At 33.7% G+C, this 17,630-nt stretch overlaps 3 protein-coding genes across 3 annotated transcripts; 2 read left to right on the forward strand and 1 right to left on the reverse strand.

Moving 5' to 3' along the window:
* Positions 1-2,204: 2,204 nt before the first annotated feature.
* Positions 2,205-5,956, reverse strand: LOC105783379 (MLO protein homolog 1). The gene is made up of 14 exons (XM_012608801.2): positions 5,825-5,956; positions 5,687-5,744; positions 5,325-5,593; positions 5,125-5,241; positions 4,979-5,039; positions 4,771-4,856; positions 4,111-4,185; positions 3,923-4,011; positions 3,788-3,837; positions 3,663-3,703; positions 3,408-3,581; positions 3,289-3,324; positions 3,075-3,203; positions 2,205-2,655 (listed from the first exon to the last, which is right to left on the reverse strand). The coding sequence occupies exons 1-14, from the start codon at positions 5,942-5,944 to the stop codon at positions 2,257-2,259; spliced, it is 1,704 nt and encodes a 567-aa protein (XP_012464255.1). The 5' UTR covers positions 5,945-5,956; the 3' UTR covers positions 2,205-2,256.
* A 2,545-nt stretch (positions 5,957-8,501) lies between these two features.
* Positions 8,502-10,868, forward strand: LOC105783394 (uncharacterized). The gene is made up of 5 exons (XM_012608824.2): positions 8,502-8,709; positions 9,486-9,594; positions 9,821-9,917; positions 10,226-10,312; positions 10,462-10,868. Exons 1-5 carry the CDS (start codon positions 8,649-8,651, stop codon positions 10,594-10,596), a joined length of 489 nt encoding a protein of 162 aa, XP_012464278.1. The 5' UTR covers positions 8,502-8,648; the 3' UTR covers positions 10,597-10,868.
* A 459-nt stretch (positions 10,869-11,327) lies between these two features.
* On the forward strand, positions 11,328-13,719 carry LOC105783386 (glyceraldehyde-3-phosphate dehydrogenase B, chloroplastic). The gene is made up of 9 exons (XM_012608811.2): positions 11,328-11,495; positions 11,574-11,687; positions 11,799-11,966; positions 12,071-12,238; positions 12,345-12,505; positions 12,615-12,676; positions 12,765-12,814; positions 12,910-13,316; positions 13,406-13,719. The coding sequence occupies exons 1-9, from the start codon at positions 11,397-11,399 to the stop codon at positions 13,539-13,541; spliced, it is 1,365 nt and encodes a 454-aa protein (XP_012464265.1). The 5' UTR covers positions 11,328-11,396; the 3' UTR covers positions 13,542-13,719.
* Positions 13,720-17,630: the final 3,911 nt, after the last annotated feature.

The following is a 17,630-nucleotide window of genomic DNA, read 5'->3' on the forward strand; positions in this document are numbered from 1 at the left end:
TAATGACGATTTGAAAAGAAAAGATATAGAGTGTAATGTGGGTGACAAAATATTTGTAAGAGTGTTGTCTTGAAAAAGATTCTTTGATTTGATAAGAAAGGTAAACTAAATTTGATACTCATTAGACCTTATGAGCTACTTGAACATATTGGTCAAGTGGTTTATCGATTAGCTTTACTATTTAATGTGGATATGATTCATAATGTTTTTCATGTCTCTATGTTAAGAAGATATAGATCAAACTCATATCATAACTTTTGAAGAAGTTGAGATTTATCTTGATTTAACTTATGAAGAGGAATTTGTGAAAATACTTACTCAAGAGATCAAGGAGCTTAAAAATAAAATAATTCCTTTGGTAAAGATATTGTGGAGATATCATGATATGGAAGAGACAATGTGGGAAAATGAAGATACGATGAAACAGCAACATTTACAGCTATTTGAACCATACTTCTTAAGGGAAGGAAAGAAATGTAATGCCTTTAAAACTCTGAAGTTATAAATGGTACTATTATAAAAGATTACAGGAATAAACTTGTAAATAATGAGCATTGTTTTAAATATCTCACAATATATTATTTTTCTTTCATTAAGAATATTAAAATCTTCGTATAGAAAATCACATATTTTAGATTGTTGCTTGAACAAGAATTTTGCATGCCTAAACTACTTAACCTCCAACGAAATATTGAATACGTATTATGAAACTAAAAATAATTATAATAAAATAGGTGACAAAAGAAAGATAAAATATGAGGGAATATTTCTTCTTTTTTTAACTTTGGATGCGTGCTCTATTTATAAAGCTTAAATCACTACCCGTTACAAATACATACATAAAAATAAAAATAAAAAAATAGAACACCCTGTACATTTTTTAGAAGGTACAGGAAAATAAAATTTGAGGTTACAAACTAAAGGTGTGCATGGGCCGGGTCGGATTTAGATCGGGTTCAACTAAAAATTTAGGCTCATTTGTTAGGCCCGGCCTAAAAAATTGGCTTAAAATTTTGTTCAAGCCCGACCTAGATAAAAATGTTAAAACTCGGGCCCGACCCGGCCCGTCCATATTAATTTTTATATAATTTTAATATATATATGTAATACATCAAAAATACTAAAAACATCAAAACAAATGTTTCTCAACAAATTGAAAATAAATTTTAAAAAATATATATACTTAAATAACACTAAAATAGATGTAACTTAACAAGCAAATGCCTCTAAAATAATAACAAAATTAACAATAAAATAAGTTTTATACAATATCCAAACAATAACAATAAAATAGTAGTAACATAATAGTAAAATGGTAGCAAAATAAGGAGAAAACAATAAGAAAATAATATTAAAAAGTAAAAAAAAAAAGATTTTTTTTGTTATTTAGTGAATTCGGGTTGGGCCAAAAATGCCTTGTCCGAGGTCCGGCCCTTTTTTAAACGGGCCTTATTTTTGCCTAAACTCTTCCACATTTCGAGCAGTCCTTCAGACTGGGCCGGGTGGCCCGACCCATAATCAGATCTATTACAAAACATAAGCAAATTTAGGGGTACACAGGGGCACACCCCGCCCCGCCCAAACTGTGGAAAAAATTTTCAGCCCCATTATATTTTAAAATTTTTATTTTAATATTATTAAAAAAGGAAAAATTTTGTGTTTAGCCCTCGAAGTTTTTAAAGTTTTTTATAATTTGATTTCTTTTATAGAATTTATAATTTTAGTAACTAATTTAATAAACTAATATAAAGTAGCATCTAAATATTAATCTAGTAAAAACAAAGTTCAATAATTGTAATACTAAGTATGAATAGTATCTAAATATTAATTAAGAAACTTAAATAATTATAATACTTAATACAAATTGAGTATTAAACTTATTTTTTATTTATTTTGGGATTAAGATTATTCCAAATTTAAAATATATAGTTGAAAGTAGACTTAAACCATTCAACATGTATATTTTATATAAATATATTTTCCCCTTTCAATAATTTTCACTTCACCCTAATTACGATGTTATAAAAGAAAAGTTTACCGCAATACTTGGATTAAAAAATATGATTGTTTTTCATAAAAGAGTGCATGAGAGCTTCAAGGCAAATTCAAATTTTGTTTAATTGTTTATTGTACTTATCCCAATAAAAAAATTTGATTTATTTTTCATAAATTATAACTATTGGTGAGTAATCCTAGCACAGAAATTAATTAAGCAATTTAATATTGTTTGGATTACAATGGAACTAGTGAATTAACTTAAGGCTTGTCAAAGGAAAAATCAATATTATGTTGATGATGATGATCATCATCATCATCAAGTTGTGTTGAATGTTGAGGAGGAGAAAGTGCGGCAGCTTCAATATCAGAGAGATCAGTGTCGGAGGGGTAAGAGAAGTTGGAATGGGTGGGGGAATTAAGAACCCCATCGGTTTGATCACTGGCGGTGGACCTATGTTTGTGATTGTGCAGAAAGTGTAAAGGCGATGTCCCTCGGCTCGGTGTGGTGTTACCGCTCATTGACACCGACATTGGGCTACTCATCCCTCCTCCTCCCTTTTCCTTCTGCTTGTTTCTCTTCTTGGCAGCCTTCCGCCAATTCTTCAGAGCTTTGGCTGTTTGCTCTTCGAATATTGCAGTTTTCATGTGCGATCCCATCTGCATTCATTCCAACATATAACTCAACAACAGATCCATCATCATAATGATAAATGTTAATGCGTTTTGGTTCAACCCAAAGTTTTATGGGTTCACAAGTCAGAAGAATACGTCAACAAGTTTGGTAATTCTTGACCAGGGTTTTATCTCTTTACTCTGCCAGGAGTCTTACAAGTTTATAGAACGAAAGTGACTCGTAGTGTCTTGGCAAGGTTAAAGTACTCAAGACCTCTAGCATATAGAGAATCTCGAAGGAGGGTATCACTTGAGTTAAGCACTCTGAACTTGTAAAGCTTTTGACAGAACAGGAAAACAAAATCCTTATTGATGTGCTTCTCAACCTGTAAACTCATGGGAGTTTCAGCAAAACCAAATCACATGGACAATTAATAATGATAATCACTTGTTCTACTACTCACTTGCGTCACCAAGGAATAGAGCGGGAAGGTAATGTAGCTGCATAGAATTTGAAGGAACAGCCCAACAACCACCCTTCCCACTACAAAGTACGGTTTCTCGTGGATACAAGAACCTAGGCTGTACTTAAACTGCACCATAAAACATATGAATCACTGTATATGGAATTTCAGAATAAATAGAGTCAAACATTGAATAGAGGAAGACACTACTTACCACTACCCAAAGGAAATATGCCATCTGGAATGCATTCTGCATAAATATCAATCAAACTTAATTAATAAACCAATAGATGTCAAGCTGGTAATTAATTAAGGAAAACATGATTAATTTACCTGAAATAATGTATAATGTATCAAGAAGAGAATCCACCGGGGTCGATTAAACCAGAAATACTTGTTATTTGGCTCCACCACTGGTGCCCCTCTTACCACTGCACTCCTTTCCTGGATTTCTTCCGCCATTTCCATTATGATCAGTTCAAGCTTTGTTCCAACCAATACAAGTATCTACACAATTCACCAAATCTTTCTACTTTTATTTCTCAATCCATAACAAATAAAGTTTAATTAAGGATGTGGGTGGCTTACAGTCAGTGGGACTAAAGACAACCAGGTGAGAGTTTGCCATTCTGCATGCACCACGTATATTATATTATAAATACTCCATTTATTAATTTATGATATGCTAATCAGAAAGGGGTAGAATTACAAACTGTAAACGTTTAGAAGCAAGAAGATGATAGCAAATGCCCACAGAGGTGTGCTGCAACATCCCAAAAACCAACAACCAATAAATTTCAGAGTAGCAATATAAAGTTAATTTAAATTTAAAGTGGCTTTAAGCAGACCTGATACCGACAACGACTTTGAAATCGTCTTCCATGGATCTTTTGATGTATTTATGGAAGTCAAATTTTGTGTTAGCCGCAAAATGTGCCTGCATTAACCATTAATATTTGGTGATTAAAGTTGAACTCACCAGCTGAGCAATTTGCTAATCAAATTATTAGATGATGTACGCCGGCCAATTACTTACGTTGATAAAGCCATTGCGCATGGTCAAATAGTCCACCTTGCTCACCGAACCAAAGAATTGCCTGAAGAAGGCCACCTATAATTATATTTTTAGATTTTTTTTATTCCAGCTAACCAAATATACTCAAAAGTAAATTTTATAAATCCCTTTCGTTTATTAATATATCAAATATTAATCAGAAATGTAAAACTGTAAAATTGCATAACTCTGTTTGTCTCTCTACTTATTTACACTCCAATTTTACAAAAAAATTTATTTATTTAATTTTGTCTCTTTTATGCTTTGAATTTACGTTATTTGTTAAATCACCTTCAAATAAATGAAAAGTTTAATGTTTGTTAACTTTGTTATGCCACACCAACAATTAATTAACTTTTATAATTTTAATTTTTAAATTTAAAAAATTAATTAATTGTTGCATGATATCTATACGTGTGTCACTTCAATAAAGTTAATAATTTTTTATGTAAATTAAACGAAGGGTCAATTAAAATGAGAAAGGATTATATGAAACTGTAATTTCACATTATCCCTATTCCTTTTCAATAAGAGAATGACAAATCAAATTTTTCCAACTAATTTTTAACATTTTTAGTTGGATTTGAAATTTTTTAAAATTAGGTTTGACGAAGAAGTTGGAAGAAATTGGAAGAGTCTTACTATCCATCTCATGCCCGGAATTGTGGAGAAACCAGAATGACGTTTGACGAAGGAAGTTTGATGGGTTAATCTGAACCTTGAAGGATCTGATGTGTAACATATACAAATGCAAGTATCAATATCAATCACAATTTCCAAACTTTTTTCTTTTCCATACAACCTTCATAATTTAGACCTAAAAGGCAAGGCGAAAAGTAGAAAGACTAACCATTTCTGTACTGATACTCGAGAGTTTTAGTTTCTGATTCCCAGGACTCCCATTTCTTCATCTGTTCAAATTCAATTCACCACAACTATAATATCAGCTCTACAACCAAACCGGTTGATCTTCAAGGGGAAAAGAAAAGAACTTACTTTGGCCTTAGCCATGAGAATGGTGGCTACACTGTAAAGAACATGAAAGACAGCAAGCGCAAATATGAATATGTGCAAGTCGTGCATCCCGCTTTGTGTAATCAGGGCAACTTTACCCTATCATTTCATACAGAAATTAATGATCAGGTTAATTATCAACAATGTTGAAAATAGATTAAAAAAAAGGGCCGGCGGCATACTTTAGGGCAAGAATCTTTTCCTTTGGATGAAGCCAAGACTCGACGCCAAACCATATCTTCAGCATAAGAAAGTAACTTTCTCCGGCGATCTTCATCGCCGCCGCCGCCGCCGCCCCCTTTGTTGCCATCTTTACCACTATCTCCTGCATACCCAGGCTTCCGTTTGCATGGAAGCATCGTATATCCTATCTTTTCTGGGATACATATCGCTGGAATGGAATATGTTCCTATAGTAAGTAGTAAGGATATGAATCCTAGTAGCATCAACTCTGCAAATTATAATGGAATTTAATTTATTAAGGATTAGACTGCATTTTGCCTACAATATGATGAACAAGTACTATATATATATATAACCTAACCAGCTTTTATTTTCTCTAAAGCTTCCATCATGGCTTTCTTCTGGCGTTTTTGAAACCACTGCATGTCATCAACAAAGGTTATAATCATAATCATAATCATAATTATTAGTATGAAATTTTCATTAGTAGATTAAATACCTTTCCCAGAGAATGAATTCCATGTTCTATGAGTATAGATATGATCACAAATATTGCACACACAACTGCAACAGCCCATGTTGGCGTTTCCTCCAGTGACCTTTCCTTAGGGGTAGCCATTTTTGCAAAAACCAAAACGCTTAGTAATGTAAAAGTATAACAAGAAGGCGGAAAGCATATAAAAATGGAGTGAAGAAATGCAAGTGGGCAGCGCGTTTGGATTTGAGACACGGTTTCTATGAACAAAAGTTTGTCATGATTTGCATGGTTTTATGTGGAAGGTTGGTGATGGGCAATATGGTGATCTAAGTTAACAATCCCGTAGCTTAGGACAATATAGAATCAAGCCGGCCAATGCAGCCAATCCAAGGGAGAGAATTAATGTAATAAAGAAACAGATATTGGGATCCACCGGTGGTTATTTATATTCAATTATCACTTAGTATTAATCAACACCCATCTGATATATATTATATTTTGTCTGAGATTGAAAGGTGTTGGACTGTCTCAAAACCGTGGTCCACAAGCCTGACTTTCTCCGGGCTGAGAGTTAGACGATATAACGGCCGAACAAAGTAGTTGACTCGATTAACTCGACAACTGCTTGAAATTGATAAAAATAAAAAATCAAGACAAAAATCAATAGTTAAGCATGTTCAACCGGTTTAGTAATTTTTAAAGTTTTTTATGAATTTTTATTACTTATTTAATTATTGTTGATTCAATGGTCAAATTGATTGAACTGATTGAATAAAAAATGAGTGGTTTGATCTGTTCAACCACCAGTCTAATTATTAAAATAGTAAATAAGACACGTTGAGATTATACACCACATCATCACCTAAAATTTTATATAAATTTTTAAGTAATGATGCAGCATAATCTTAAAATGTTTAAATTTTTATATTTTTAAATTTAAATTTAATTGTCAAATTTAAGTGTTAAATGAACAAAAAGAGTACATATACTAAAATGAAACTAATTACAAAATTAAGAGATAAATATTATATTATTCCGTATATTTATTAATGGATGTGGGATTTATATTTGTGGATCTTCCTAAGAAAAATATTCTTCATTACCTGGAGGGAGGGAGTTTAGAACACGTGTACCTAAGGAATTTTACTCCTTACACTTTCTCTACTCCCCTTCTTTCTTTAACTAAGTACTAGTACAATATTTATTTATTTATGGGTCCTATTAGTTCTAAAACATAATGATTTTTTCCTTCAACTTAGAAAAATTTAAAATATTAATTTTTTATAAGTTGTATACTTTTAAATCATTTGAAGATTTTAATGTTTTAAAATATTTTTATAATTTTATTGAAATTCTAAAATTTTAAAAGTAATTAAATATTGATGTACATGTGACAATCCACGTATATGTTACATCAATAAAGTTAAAAATATTAATTTTTCCATTTATTTTAGAGTGATTTGACAAAAAAAATTAAAAATTAAATGGAGATTAAAATGATTTTTATGTAAAGTTGAAGAGGGGCGAAACTAGGGAGCTGACAGGGACCTGGCCCCTCTAAAATATAAAATTTTTAAAAATTTAAATTAGTAAAAGTAAAGTTGTACTTTGGCCCCCTAAAAAGATAAAACTTTGATTTAATCCTTTAAAATTATAAAGATAGAGGTTATTAAAATGGTAAACAATTTTTCGACTTACCTCGAAGTTGAAGTTTTATCGTACCAAAAAGATCATACAAACTAAAAGAAACAACTAATATGTAAATTTAATTGATGACATATATATATAGCAAATGAGATTGGTTTGTTGGGATTTATTTAGTATAATGGTAGATTTGTAGGGTATTAATGATGAAGGATTCAAACATATAATAAACCTTGTTAACATATAATAAATTTCACTGTCCATTTTGTTTTGTATTTCTTGTTAACATGCGCCTTCTATAATTAAGTTTGAACATTCTTTTGTTTCTTAGAAGGTATTGAATACAGCATTGCTCCTCAGCTTCCTATTTCCTATTTCCATTGCTAGAGATGACCCCATCAAACATCTTTTATTTTAAAATTAATATATTGATAATATATACAGTGGCTAGTGAATTGGACAATCTTAAAATTAAACTCACTAAACTTAATTAACCGTCCATAAAATTATATAATACCTAAGTTTTTGTTACTATCTGTGTATTAATTCTTTAAAATTTAAAATTTCTCATTAAATTTGTTAAATTAAATTATACCATTTTCATAATCTTTTATGCAAACATATTATTACACGGGTAATACCATGTTAGTTTACTATTTCCACATAGTACTTATAAAAAAAAGTTGTATCATTTTAATTGATGGATTTAAATGATAAAGACTAAGAATAATCAAATCGGAGAATAGAGACTAAATCCAAAACTTATACATAGTATGAGACTAATAACAAAATTGGTCAAACAGATTTAACTGGTTCCATTTGGGTTATGATTGAAATTTCAAAATTCAAAAGATAGAAGAACTAAAATTGACAAAATTAGAGTAAAAAGACTAAATCGAAACTTATGAAAAAAAATTTTAAACAATTCAATACAAAATTTATTATTCTAGGTCCAATCCAATAAGAAGAAGGAAACAGTCCAATCTAAAAAGTTAAGAGATTGGGCCGAAAGCAGAGCAACAGATCCACGGCGAAATTTGGTCGTCAAGCTCGTAGCTGAAGGGCAAAAGGCAGCATAGGTATCATCGAACTAACTCGTCCGCTCGCTCACTCACTCACAACTCAGGAGGAGTAGCAACGGGGTTGGATTATTTATTTTGTTTCCCTCCTCGTTCAACTGTCTCGTTTCATTTCTTAAAAAATGACTACCCTTTCAAATTCTTTGGTTTTATCGACAAATCCTCCCCTTCAACTATTTTCTGGTAACAATCCCTTCACATTTCGTTTTTCTTCACTCTTAATTGTTTTATTTATAATTTTATTGTTGTTCATGGTAATTGATTCGATCTTTTTAGCTTCTTTTATTTTTAATGGAGTACGATTTAACGTCTAATGCATCATGATTGAGAAAAAAGAAGAAAGTTTCTTAGCAAAATATAAATCCATGCTCGCTGTTTCCATGGACTTGGATTCATATCTCAGTGTTGAAGTTGTTGATGGGTCTTAGAACATTGGCACCTTGAGGCTATTGATTCTAAACTAATCTCCTATTTGCAGATTCAAGCCTATAATTTATTATATTTCCTAGCATATTTGTCTTCTTTTTTTTTGTTTTTTTTTTTTGGCATGCTATTAAACCTAAGGTAATATTGACTGCAAGTGCTGTCAGGTAGAAACGAAAGAAAGATGCCAATAGGATTTGTTGAAAGTACTTTGGTTGTGGAATTAATTGTTAGGCTTTATTTTTCGTTATTTCTCATTTTAGTTCAGCATTTTACATCTTTTGATGCAAGAATCTGGGTTTAACATCAATTCAAATTTTCAATTTTAGAATTTGTTAAATCATAGCATCATCAACATGTTATTTTCCATCCTCTGAGATCATAAGATTGTTTTACCTTTGAGATCATAGCATCATTAACTCTAATTTTTGTTCCATCCAAGCTATGTTTTGTGCATTTACAAGTGCACCATCCATTTGGTTTTAAAAGCTTTGAAAGGCTGTTCCTTACCTTCCCTGCGCAAATTTTTTTGCTAGGTTCTCATGGGAGTGCCAGCTCCACCAACTTGGCATTCAATTCTGGTCATTTAAGGAAACTGCATATTTCTACCTCTAGAAGGCCTCTCACTGTTCAAGCTTCATACAGGTATCATCTTTCAGACAATTTGAGCCAAATAATGAATGATTATTCCTGTTAATTTTCCTATAACTGGGAGATAATTAAAGAAGTACTAGCAACCGTATGCTTAGGTTTGTGTGTGTGCTTGTGTACGTGCATATTCTGTTCTCTCTTTTGTGTTTTTTTGATATGTTCTGTTGGGAACATTAGCATGTATTATTACCCAAGTTGTCGGCTTCATATGTTCTTACAGTGATGGCGAAAGGTCAAGCAGTGCTAATGCCTTTGTTGGAGGTTTTGTTTTGGGAGGGCTCGTGGTTGGTGCACTTGGTTGTGTATTTGCCCCTCAGGTGATATTACCGTTGCAAATTGCTGTAGAAATTATACTAAACTATCTCCTTGCTCTCCTTTATGTATATTTGTTATTTTGACCAATTAAAAAGCCCCCATATAATTTTCAATGGATTACACTCTACAGCTATAGTTTCATAATTGACTAACTCCCCCCCCCCCCCTTTTTGATGTCTAAAACATACAGCCAGAACTCTGGAAACTATTTATGTTTGACTATTATTTTTCCTATGTCAACTTACTATTAATGACTTATATGATGGTGATTGTCGACTACTTAGATTCTTATGCTGTTTGCCTTCTATAGATCAGCAAGGCACTAGCTGTAGCTGATAGTAAGGACCTTATGAAGAGACTGCCTAAATTCATATATGATGAAGAAAAAGCTTTGGAGGTGAGCACTTACTCTGTTCAGAGTTATTGTCCTCTAAATATTGGAATAGCCTGAGTAGTGTGTGCTTTGAAGTTGATGGACCAGCATTTATGTGTTGTCTAAAGTTTATGGGTTTAAAAGCAGAATAATGAGTGACCTTTAATGTGTAGAAAACTCGGAAGGTACTGACTGAGAAGATTGCTCAGCTGAACGCTGCCATTGATGATGTTTCCGGTCAGCTTCGATCTGAAGATGCCCCGAATGGAGTTGCTGTAAACTCTGATGAAATTGAAGCTGCCATATGAATTGCCTTACGAATGGTGGTTTAACTAGTCTGTTTTAATTTTCCTGTTTTCTCGACAAAACAGTGTAACTCTGTCATTTGAATATGTGGTGATTGTTGCTAAAAACATGAATACTTTAAAAACTTTTGCCGTACATGAAGGTAAGATGCTCAAGGTTTGCGACAAGTTTTTCAGAGCAGCATTTGAGGTGTTTCCTACTTGTAAGGTTGATTTAATACTTGGAACAATCTTTACTTAAAATAAATATCCTGCATTTGATGTTTGGAAGAAAATTTTAATCGAATCTCTTTGTTTGGAAATAGAATACCCCTCTCTCAGTCTCCGATGTGGGGTTTCATTACTATTAGCCTCAAAATTAGTTTATCCTTCGAACGTACAATGACATGGATATTTTAATTTCATCTAAATGTTCACCACCATCCAAAATAATCTCCTCGTAGCCATAAAATTATTGCTTGTACACATCTTGGGCACTGCTCCATTGAGCTTGAGTCCTTTCTCTCTTGACGACTTGCAGATTTTTTTTTTTTTGTGGTCATTTAACACAGTGCAAAACTGCTAATGCACTTGAGAGAAATGACAAGGGATGGTGCTGTGGCTGAAATTATGAGCTTCAGTTCTCCCATACAATCTTATCACATATATCTTGAACACCCTCCATATTCACCACACGTTACGTTAATTCACTTTCAACCATAATTTATATCCAATGATATATTAACCAAAACACCAAATTCAAGTGTATAAATAGTAGTGGGGAGGTTCGTTGATCTTTTAGTTTTTAACTACAGCCATCAGCCATGGCAACAAACGCTGCTTTAGCTCCTTCAAGAATCCCTGCCAACACCAGGCTTCCATCTAAGACCACTCACTCTTTCCCCACTCAATGCCCTTCCAAGGTCTCCCTCTTTCTTCTGCTTTTTGTTGCTCTTTAATTTGCTTCAGGGTTTTATTTTCATTTCGGTTTTGTTGTGCAGAGACTGGAAGTGACTGAATTCTCTGGACTTCGATCCAGCTCATGCGTCACCTTTGCCAAGAATGTTAGAGATGCTTCCTTTTTCGACGTGCTGGCTGCCCAACTTAGTCCCAAGGTTCCTGCACTCTTCTAAATAACTTTACTTTTTAAGAGATAAGATTATCCTGCTAATCTTACTACTGTTGCATATGATAGTGCTGATGGCTTGAAACTGTTTGAAATTTAGGGTGTAGGGGTACCATCAACATCTGTTAGGGGAGAAACAGTTGCCAAACTGAAGGTTGCAATCAATGGATTTGGACGCATTGGCAGGAACTTCCTCCGATGCTGGCATGGCAGGAAGGACTCACCCCTCGAGGTTGTTGTTGTAAATGACAGTGGTGGTGTCAAGAATGTAAGTAACTTAAGTTTCACTTGTCATGCTTTATAAGAGCTAACCTATGAGGTTTGGTTTGATTAGTTTCATTCATTAAACTGCGGTATACAATATAAACACAGGCTTCACACTTGCTGAAATATGACTCCATGCTGGGAACTTTCAAAGCTGATGTGAAAATAGTTGACAATGAAACCATCAGTGTTGATGGGAAGCCCATCAAGGTCGTCTCTAACAGGGACCCTCTCAAGCTTCCTTGGGCTGAACTTGGTATCGACATTGTAATCGAGGTAGGTCCTTTGCCCTTAAGTGCCCTTAAACATATCCTGCAATCTATTATTCAGCTTGTTCTAAAGAGTATTAATTATAATTGATCATTTGACATGCACCTTAAAGGGAACTGGAGTCTTTGTAGATGGCCCTGGAGCTGGAAAGCACATACAAGCTGGTGCCAAGAAAGTTATCATAACCGCTCCAGCTAAAGGTGCAGACATTCCAACCTATGTTGTTGGAGTCAACGAAGGGGATTACGACCATGAGGTCTCGAACATCATCAGGTCAGTTTTGAATGAAGAGTTGCATGCTAATAGAGCAGTAACGAAAATCATTCCCCTTGTTCCTTCTGTTCTAGTGGTTTAGAATTTGATTGCCATTTTGTACTTGCAGCAATGCTTCATGCACCACAAATTGCTTGGCTCCTTTTGTGAAAGTCATTGATGAAGAATTTGGTAAGCATTTCTCATATTTATGTATCATTTCAAAGCTTGAACATTTTGAGAATGATCCTTTTCTCACTTTGCCAAAACTGATTTGCAGGCATTGTGAAGGGTACAATGACAACCACTCACTCTTACACTGGAGACCAGGTAATCATACTAATTAACCAAACACAAACACTCACACCCAATTGAATTGCTTGAGCAACGAAGAAAACTAAAATTATTTGTTGGTGATGGTCCAGAGGCTATTAGATGCTTCGCACCGTGACTTGAGGAGAGCCAGGGCTGCAGCATTGAACATTGTACCAACAAGCACAGGTGCAGCCAAGGCTGTCTCTCTTGTGCTTCCTCAACTCAAGGGAAAGCTGAATGGCATTGCACTTCGTGTGCCAACACCAAACGTATCAGTTGTTGACCTTGTTGTGAATGTTGAGAAGAAGGGCATTACAGCTGAAGATGTGAATGCTGCTTTTAGAAAGTCAGCCGAGGGACCATTGAAGGGTGTATTGGAAGTGTGCGATATTCCTCTTGTCTCAGTGGACTTTAGGTGCTCTGATGTTTCTTCCACCATTGACTCTTCCTTGACCATGGTCATGGGAGATGACATGGTCAAGGTGGTGGCCTGGTATGACAATGAATGGGGTTACAGGTGAGCTTTAGGCAAGCAATCTAAAATCAGTGTAGGTGATGTTTATATTTGATTTTGTAGATTAATAACTGTTACAATGTAATATGCAGCCAAAGGGTTGTTGATCTGGCACACTTGGTGGCAAGCAAGTGGCCGGGCATGCCTGTAGCTGGAAGCGGTGACCCCTTGGAGGATTACTGCAAGACAAACCCAGCAGATGAGGAATGCAAAGTTTACGAGGCTTAAATAGTTGCAACTTTATGATTGTTTTTTTCTTTTACTCGCAGATGGTATAGTTGGTGGCCAAGGGTTTTCCAATGTTCATGTTAACAAAAAAAATAAACAGCTCATTTTGTAATGACAGCAGAGTGACATGAACATATAACATTTCAATGCATGCAGCTGCAATCATCTTTTGAATTAATTACTTGTTGCTGTGTGTAGTCCTTCTATCAATTGCATCCTACTTTCTCATACATACATACATACATACATACATACATACATACATACATACATACATACATACATACATACATACATACATACATACATACACTTCAGCTAGTTGGAAGAAACGAAGCAAAAACTGAACACCAAAGTGTATAGTTGTGTTAAGCTTTAAAAGTTTGAAGAGAAGAGGCAGAAGGAGAATGGGGCCTACCATGCATAACCCGACAACAACCATTTGCATTTAGCATGTGGTGATATAGAATGTTAGGCTCTTAATCAATATTCAATCATAATATCCTTAATTATAAAAAAAATCCTAGTTTATACATAATCCAAATAGAGAATTGATTATCAATGTAAAAAACCCTCGAGCCCAGTCCAATAATGGTCGTTGAGTTCTTGCTTTGCTGCCAAGAATGTTGAGCTCTTCAGCAAAAATCTTCTTTATAATTACATATAATCTTCTCTTTTGTCACAGTAGCTACTCCATCTCTAGCATCACAAACCAAAGGGTTTCTTACCAAACAACCACCATAATATTCACCTTTCCATCGCCAAGCATAACACTATACATGAATTGAATGCCTCACAAACACAATTTCAAAGCCCTCCATCATTCATGAACTCTTTAACAAAACATGAAAAAGCTTCAATAACAACAGCACCTTAAAATCTGAAAGAGACAACAATCCTCACTTAGCAAAACATGAAAATGAAAGCATTAATGTCCGAACTCAGTATTAGTAATGACTCCTTCAAGAGTACAAGAAAGAATGATGTTCCCATGAAGTTTATAACTACATATGCAGAAGTTTAAGATCATATACCTCACAAGGTAAGTCACCACGCTCACTGTATTTGCCATACTTGAAACTAAAATCCCTATTTCACTTTGAGTTAAACACTATGATATCATGATGGACTCACTAAACCACGGAAACGAACACGAAAGGTTGTATGTACTGACTCAGTCGCGGAACTACATATGTGATTGTAAACTCAACTGGTTCAAAAAAAAAAATTGCTTATATATATATATTTTTAATTTATATAATTAGTAAATTGAGCTCACAAAAAAATTGTAAAATAATCCACCAAAATTTTTGAAAATTTTATTTTATATAAAAATAAATTAATCTCTCTCCACTCACTTTCTTTTAAATTTTGTCTCAAATTTCTTTTAATCTCTCACACATTCTCTAGAATTTTTACAAGGTAAGTGATCAATATTTCAATACTTTCAAACAAGTCTCCCTAATTTGGTAATAATTATTCTTTTCTTTTCAAGCATCATTAATTAATTTCTAAAACATAATATTGTGGCTTTTTTTTGTGATAGATTAAGATTTTTATACAATATTTAGTTTTTATTGATTGAATGATTTTGAGATATTGATTTTGTATGAGATCTCTAGCATCTTGATTGACTAATAATTTTTAAAAGTTGATTAATAAAAATCCCTGTAGAAAGTAGGATTGATTATCTTTATAATGTTGAATTTCTTAAACATTGATTAGGAATTGTGACCATACCATGTACAGAACGTTGTTTTCGGCACATCACTAACTTTCACTTTTAGTTGATAATATTCGAATCTCAGATCAATTTTGGAGAATACAATTACACCTTTCAATTGATTAAATATGTTGGGAATTGACCCGATTAAGCAACAAACAAGTAATTAGAGCTAGTTCAATTTTCGTAGGTCAGCCCGTTCAGAGATGGAAACAACAATGTTTGACATTGAGAAGTTTGATGGTGTCACAAATTTCAATCTGTAGCAAGTTCGGATGATGATAATTTTAATTCAGACTGGGCTGAAAAAGGTCGTTACCGGGAAAAAGCTCGAGAATCTAAATCGGTCTGAATGGGAAAAGCTTGATGAAAATGCCTTGTCTGCAATCCAGTTGTGCCTCGTGAATAGAGTATTGCAGGAGGTATTAATGGAGAAGACCTCATCCACCTTGTGGAAAAGGTTAGAAACTCTTTATGCTAAGTCTCTGGCTAACCGTTTAGTGTTGAAATAACGTCTATTTACGTTTCACATGAACAAAGATGAGCTTCTTAGAGATCACATCAGTCAATTCATTACCCTTTTAAATTATTTAAATAACGTTGAGGTTCAGATTGATGATGAAGATCAGGTTATGCTATTATTGTATTCTTTACCCCCTTCATACAAGTCTTTAAGGGAGACCCTGATTTATGACAGAGACAAACTCTCGTTCGAGGATGTGAAGAGTCATTTGTTGAGTAAAGACAAACTCAACAATGAGTTTGGTTTGGATAGCAAGACAGATAAGCAAGCTTCTGTTTGATAACATCAAAGAAGCGAGACAAAAGGTGCCACTATTGTAAGAAGTTAGGTCACGTCAAAACAGATTGTTTTAAACTGCGAAATAAAAGGGCTACTGAGAGTAACGAGGAAGATGTAACTGGTGCTAATTTGGCCAATGAAAGCAGTGATGATTTCTTGTTAGTGTCAACGAGCGAAAGCTCCGAACTTACGTCCGAATGAACCCTAGATTCAGGATGTTCTTTCCATATGTGTCCCAATAGAGAATGATTCTCCACATACAGTTTGGTTGAAGGTGGAGTTTTGCGCATGGGAAACGATTCATCCAATAAGATAATTGGTATTTGTACTATTAAATTTATGATGCACAATGGGGCGATTAGGACACTCTTAGATATTAGGTATTTTACGAAAGAATCTCATCTCATTGAGTATTTTAGACTCAAAAGGTTGTAGAATCAACATTAAGTCGAAAGGCATTAAGGTGCCTCGTGGGGCTCTTGTTTTGTTAAAAGGTAAAAGAACCGACAGTCTTTATATTCTGGAAGGTTCTACAGTGACCGGTTTAACGACCCATTTTTAGTGAAATCGAAATAGTGGTTTCGAGACCACAAATTTGAAGTCAAAAAATTTATTTTAATATTATTTTGTGATCTACAGCATGATATTATGATTGCATAAAAATTTCGTTAAGAAATTTTACTGTTTGTATGCTCAATTTGTGAAAAAGGACTAAATCGCGTAAAGTGCGAAAGTTGTGTTCTATTAGCTAGAGGTGTTAAATAGCTATATAACTTTATAGTGGAGGTCTTTATATGGTAATTAGACCATTAAATGTGATAGTGGATGTACATGGATGTACATGGCTTGGTAATTGTGTAATTTTTAAAGTTAGGTAAGGGTAAAATGGTAATTAAGTAATAAAAGCTAAATTAAATCAAATGAAACAAAATAGGCCATCATATTTGTGTGTTCTTCCACCGCAGCAAAGAGGAGCCTTTCAAAAGCTTGAAAATTTGCAAAGAAAATTCCTTGCATGTAAGTGATTTCTAAGCCCCTTTTTGATGATTTTTATGTTTTATGGATCGTTGTAGCTTAACCTAGCTAACTAGGGGACTAAATTGAAAAACTATTGAATAGTTTGAGATTTTCCATTGATGAAAATTCTAGGGCTTTGAAGTTTAATGGAAGAAAATAAATCCTTATTGTTTGTTAAACAACTTTTGTAAAGAGATTTTTAATGGAATTGTCAATTATGGGCTAAATTGAGAAATATAAAAATTGTGTGTTAAATGTGTGGAATTTTCAAATGTATGGGCTACTATATGCACATATAAAATTTGGCTAGGCTTACATAGGGGTGACATTGCATAAATTTCATTTTACGAGCCTAGGGACTAAACTGTAAAGAAGTTAAAAGTATAAGGGCAAAATGATAATTTTCCCATAACATGAATTTTGGATTGAATTTAATAGAATGATGCTTAAATTAGTTAAATTTGATTATATAGATCAAGAAAAGCCACATTCAGATTTAAATCGGGGAAAGGATAAAGTCGTGGATTAAACGATCGTATTTCTCCGT

This window comes from Gossypium raimondii, chromosome 1 (assembly GCF_025698545.1).
Source record: "Gossypium raimondii isolate GPD5lz chromosome 1, ASM2569854v1, whole genome shotgun sequence".
In the NCBI taxonomy this organism is placed as follows: domain Eukaryota; kingdom Viridiplantae; phylum Streptophyta; class Magnoliopsida; order Malvales; family Malvaceae; genus Gossypium; species Gossypium raimondii.

What these genes read in the sequence shown, in the direction of transcription:
- LOC105783379 (XM_012608801.2), bottom strand. Translation starts at nt 5,944, where the DNA reads ATGGCTACCCCTAAGGAAAGGTCACTGGAGGAAACGCCAACATGGGCT. An exon ending in GAATTCATTCTCTGGGAAAG is followed by an intron (nt 5,745 to 5,824) that starts GTATTTAATCTA and finishes GATGACATGCAG; the next exon opens with TGGTTTCAAAAACGCCAGAA. An exon ending in TCTATTCCTTGGTGACGCAA is followed by an intron (nt 2,656 to 3,074) that starts GTGAGTAGTAGA and finishes GAATGAATGCAG; the next exon opens with ATGGGATCGCACATGAAAAC.
- LOC105783394 (XM_012608824.2), top strand. Translation starts at nt 8,649, where the DNA reads ATGACTACCCTTTCAAATTCTTTGGTTTTATCGACAAATCCTCCCCTT. An exon ending in TCCCCTTCAACTATTTTCTG is followed by an intron (nt 8,710 to 9,485) that starts GTAACAATCCCT and finishes TTTTTTTGCTAG; the next exon opens with GTTCTCATGGGAGTGCCAGC. An exon ending in ACTGTTCAAGCTTCATACAG is followed by an intron (nt 9,595 to 9,820) that starts GTATCATCTTTC and finishes ATGTTCTTACAG; the next exon opens with TGATGGCGAAAGGTCAAGCA.
- LOC105783386 (XM_012608811.2), top strand. Translation starts at nt 11,397, where the DNA reads ATGGCAACAAACGCTGCTTTAGCTCCTTCAAGAATCCCTGCCAACACC. An exon ending in CTGCCCAACTTAGTCCCAAG is followed by an intron (nt 11,688 to 11,798) that starts GTTCCTGCACTC and finishes TTTGAAATTTAG; the next exon opens with GGTGTAGGGGTACCATCAAC. An exon ending in GAGGTCTCGAACATCATCAG is followed by an intron (nt 12,506 to 12,614) that starts GTCAGTTTTGAA and finishes TTGTACTTGCAG; the next exon opens with CAATGCTTCATGCACCACAA.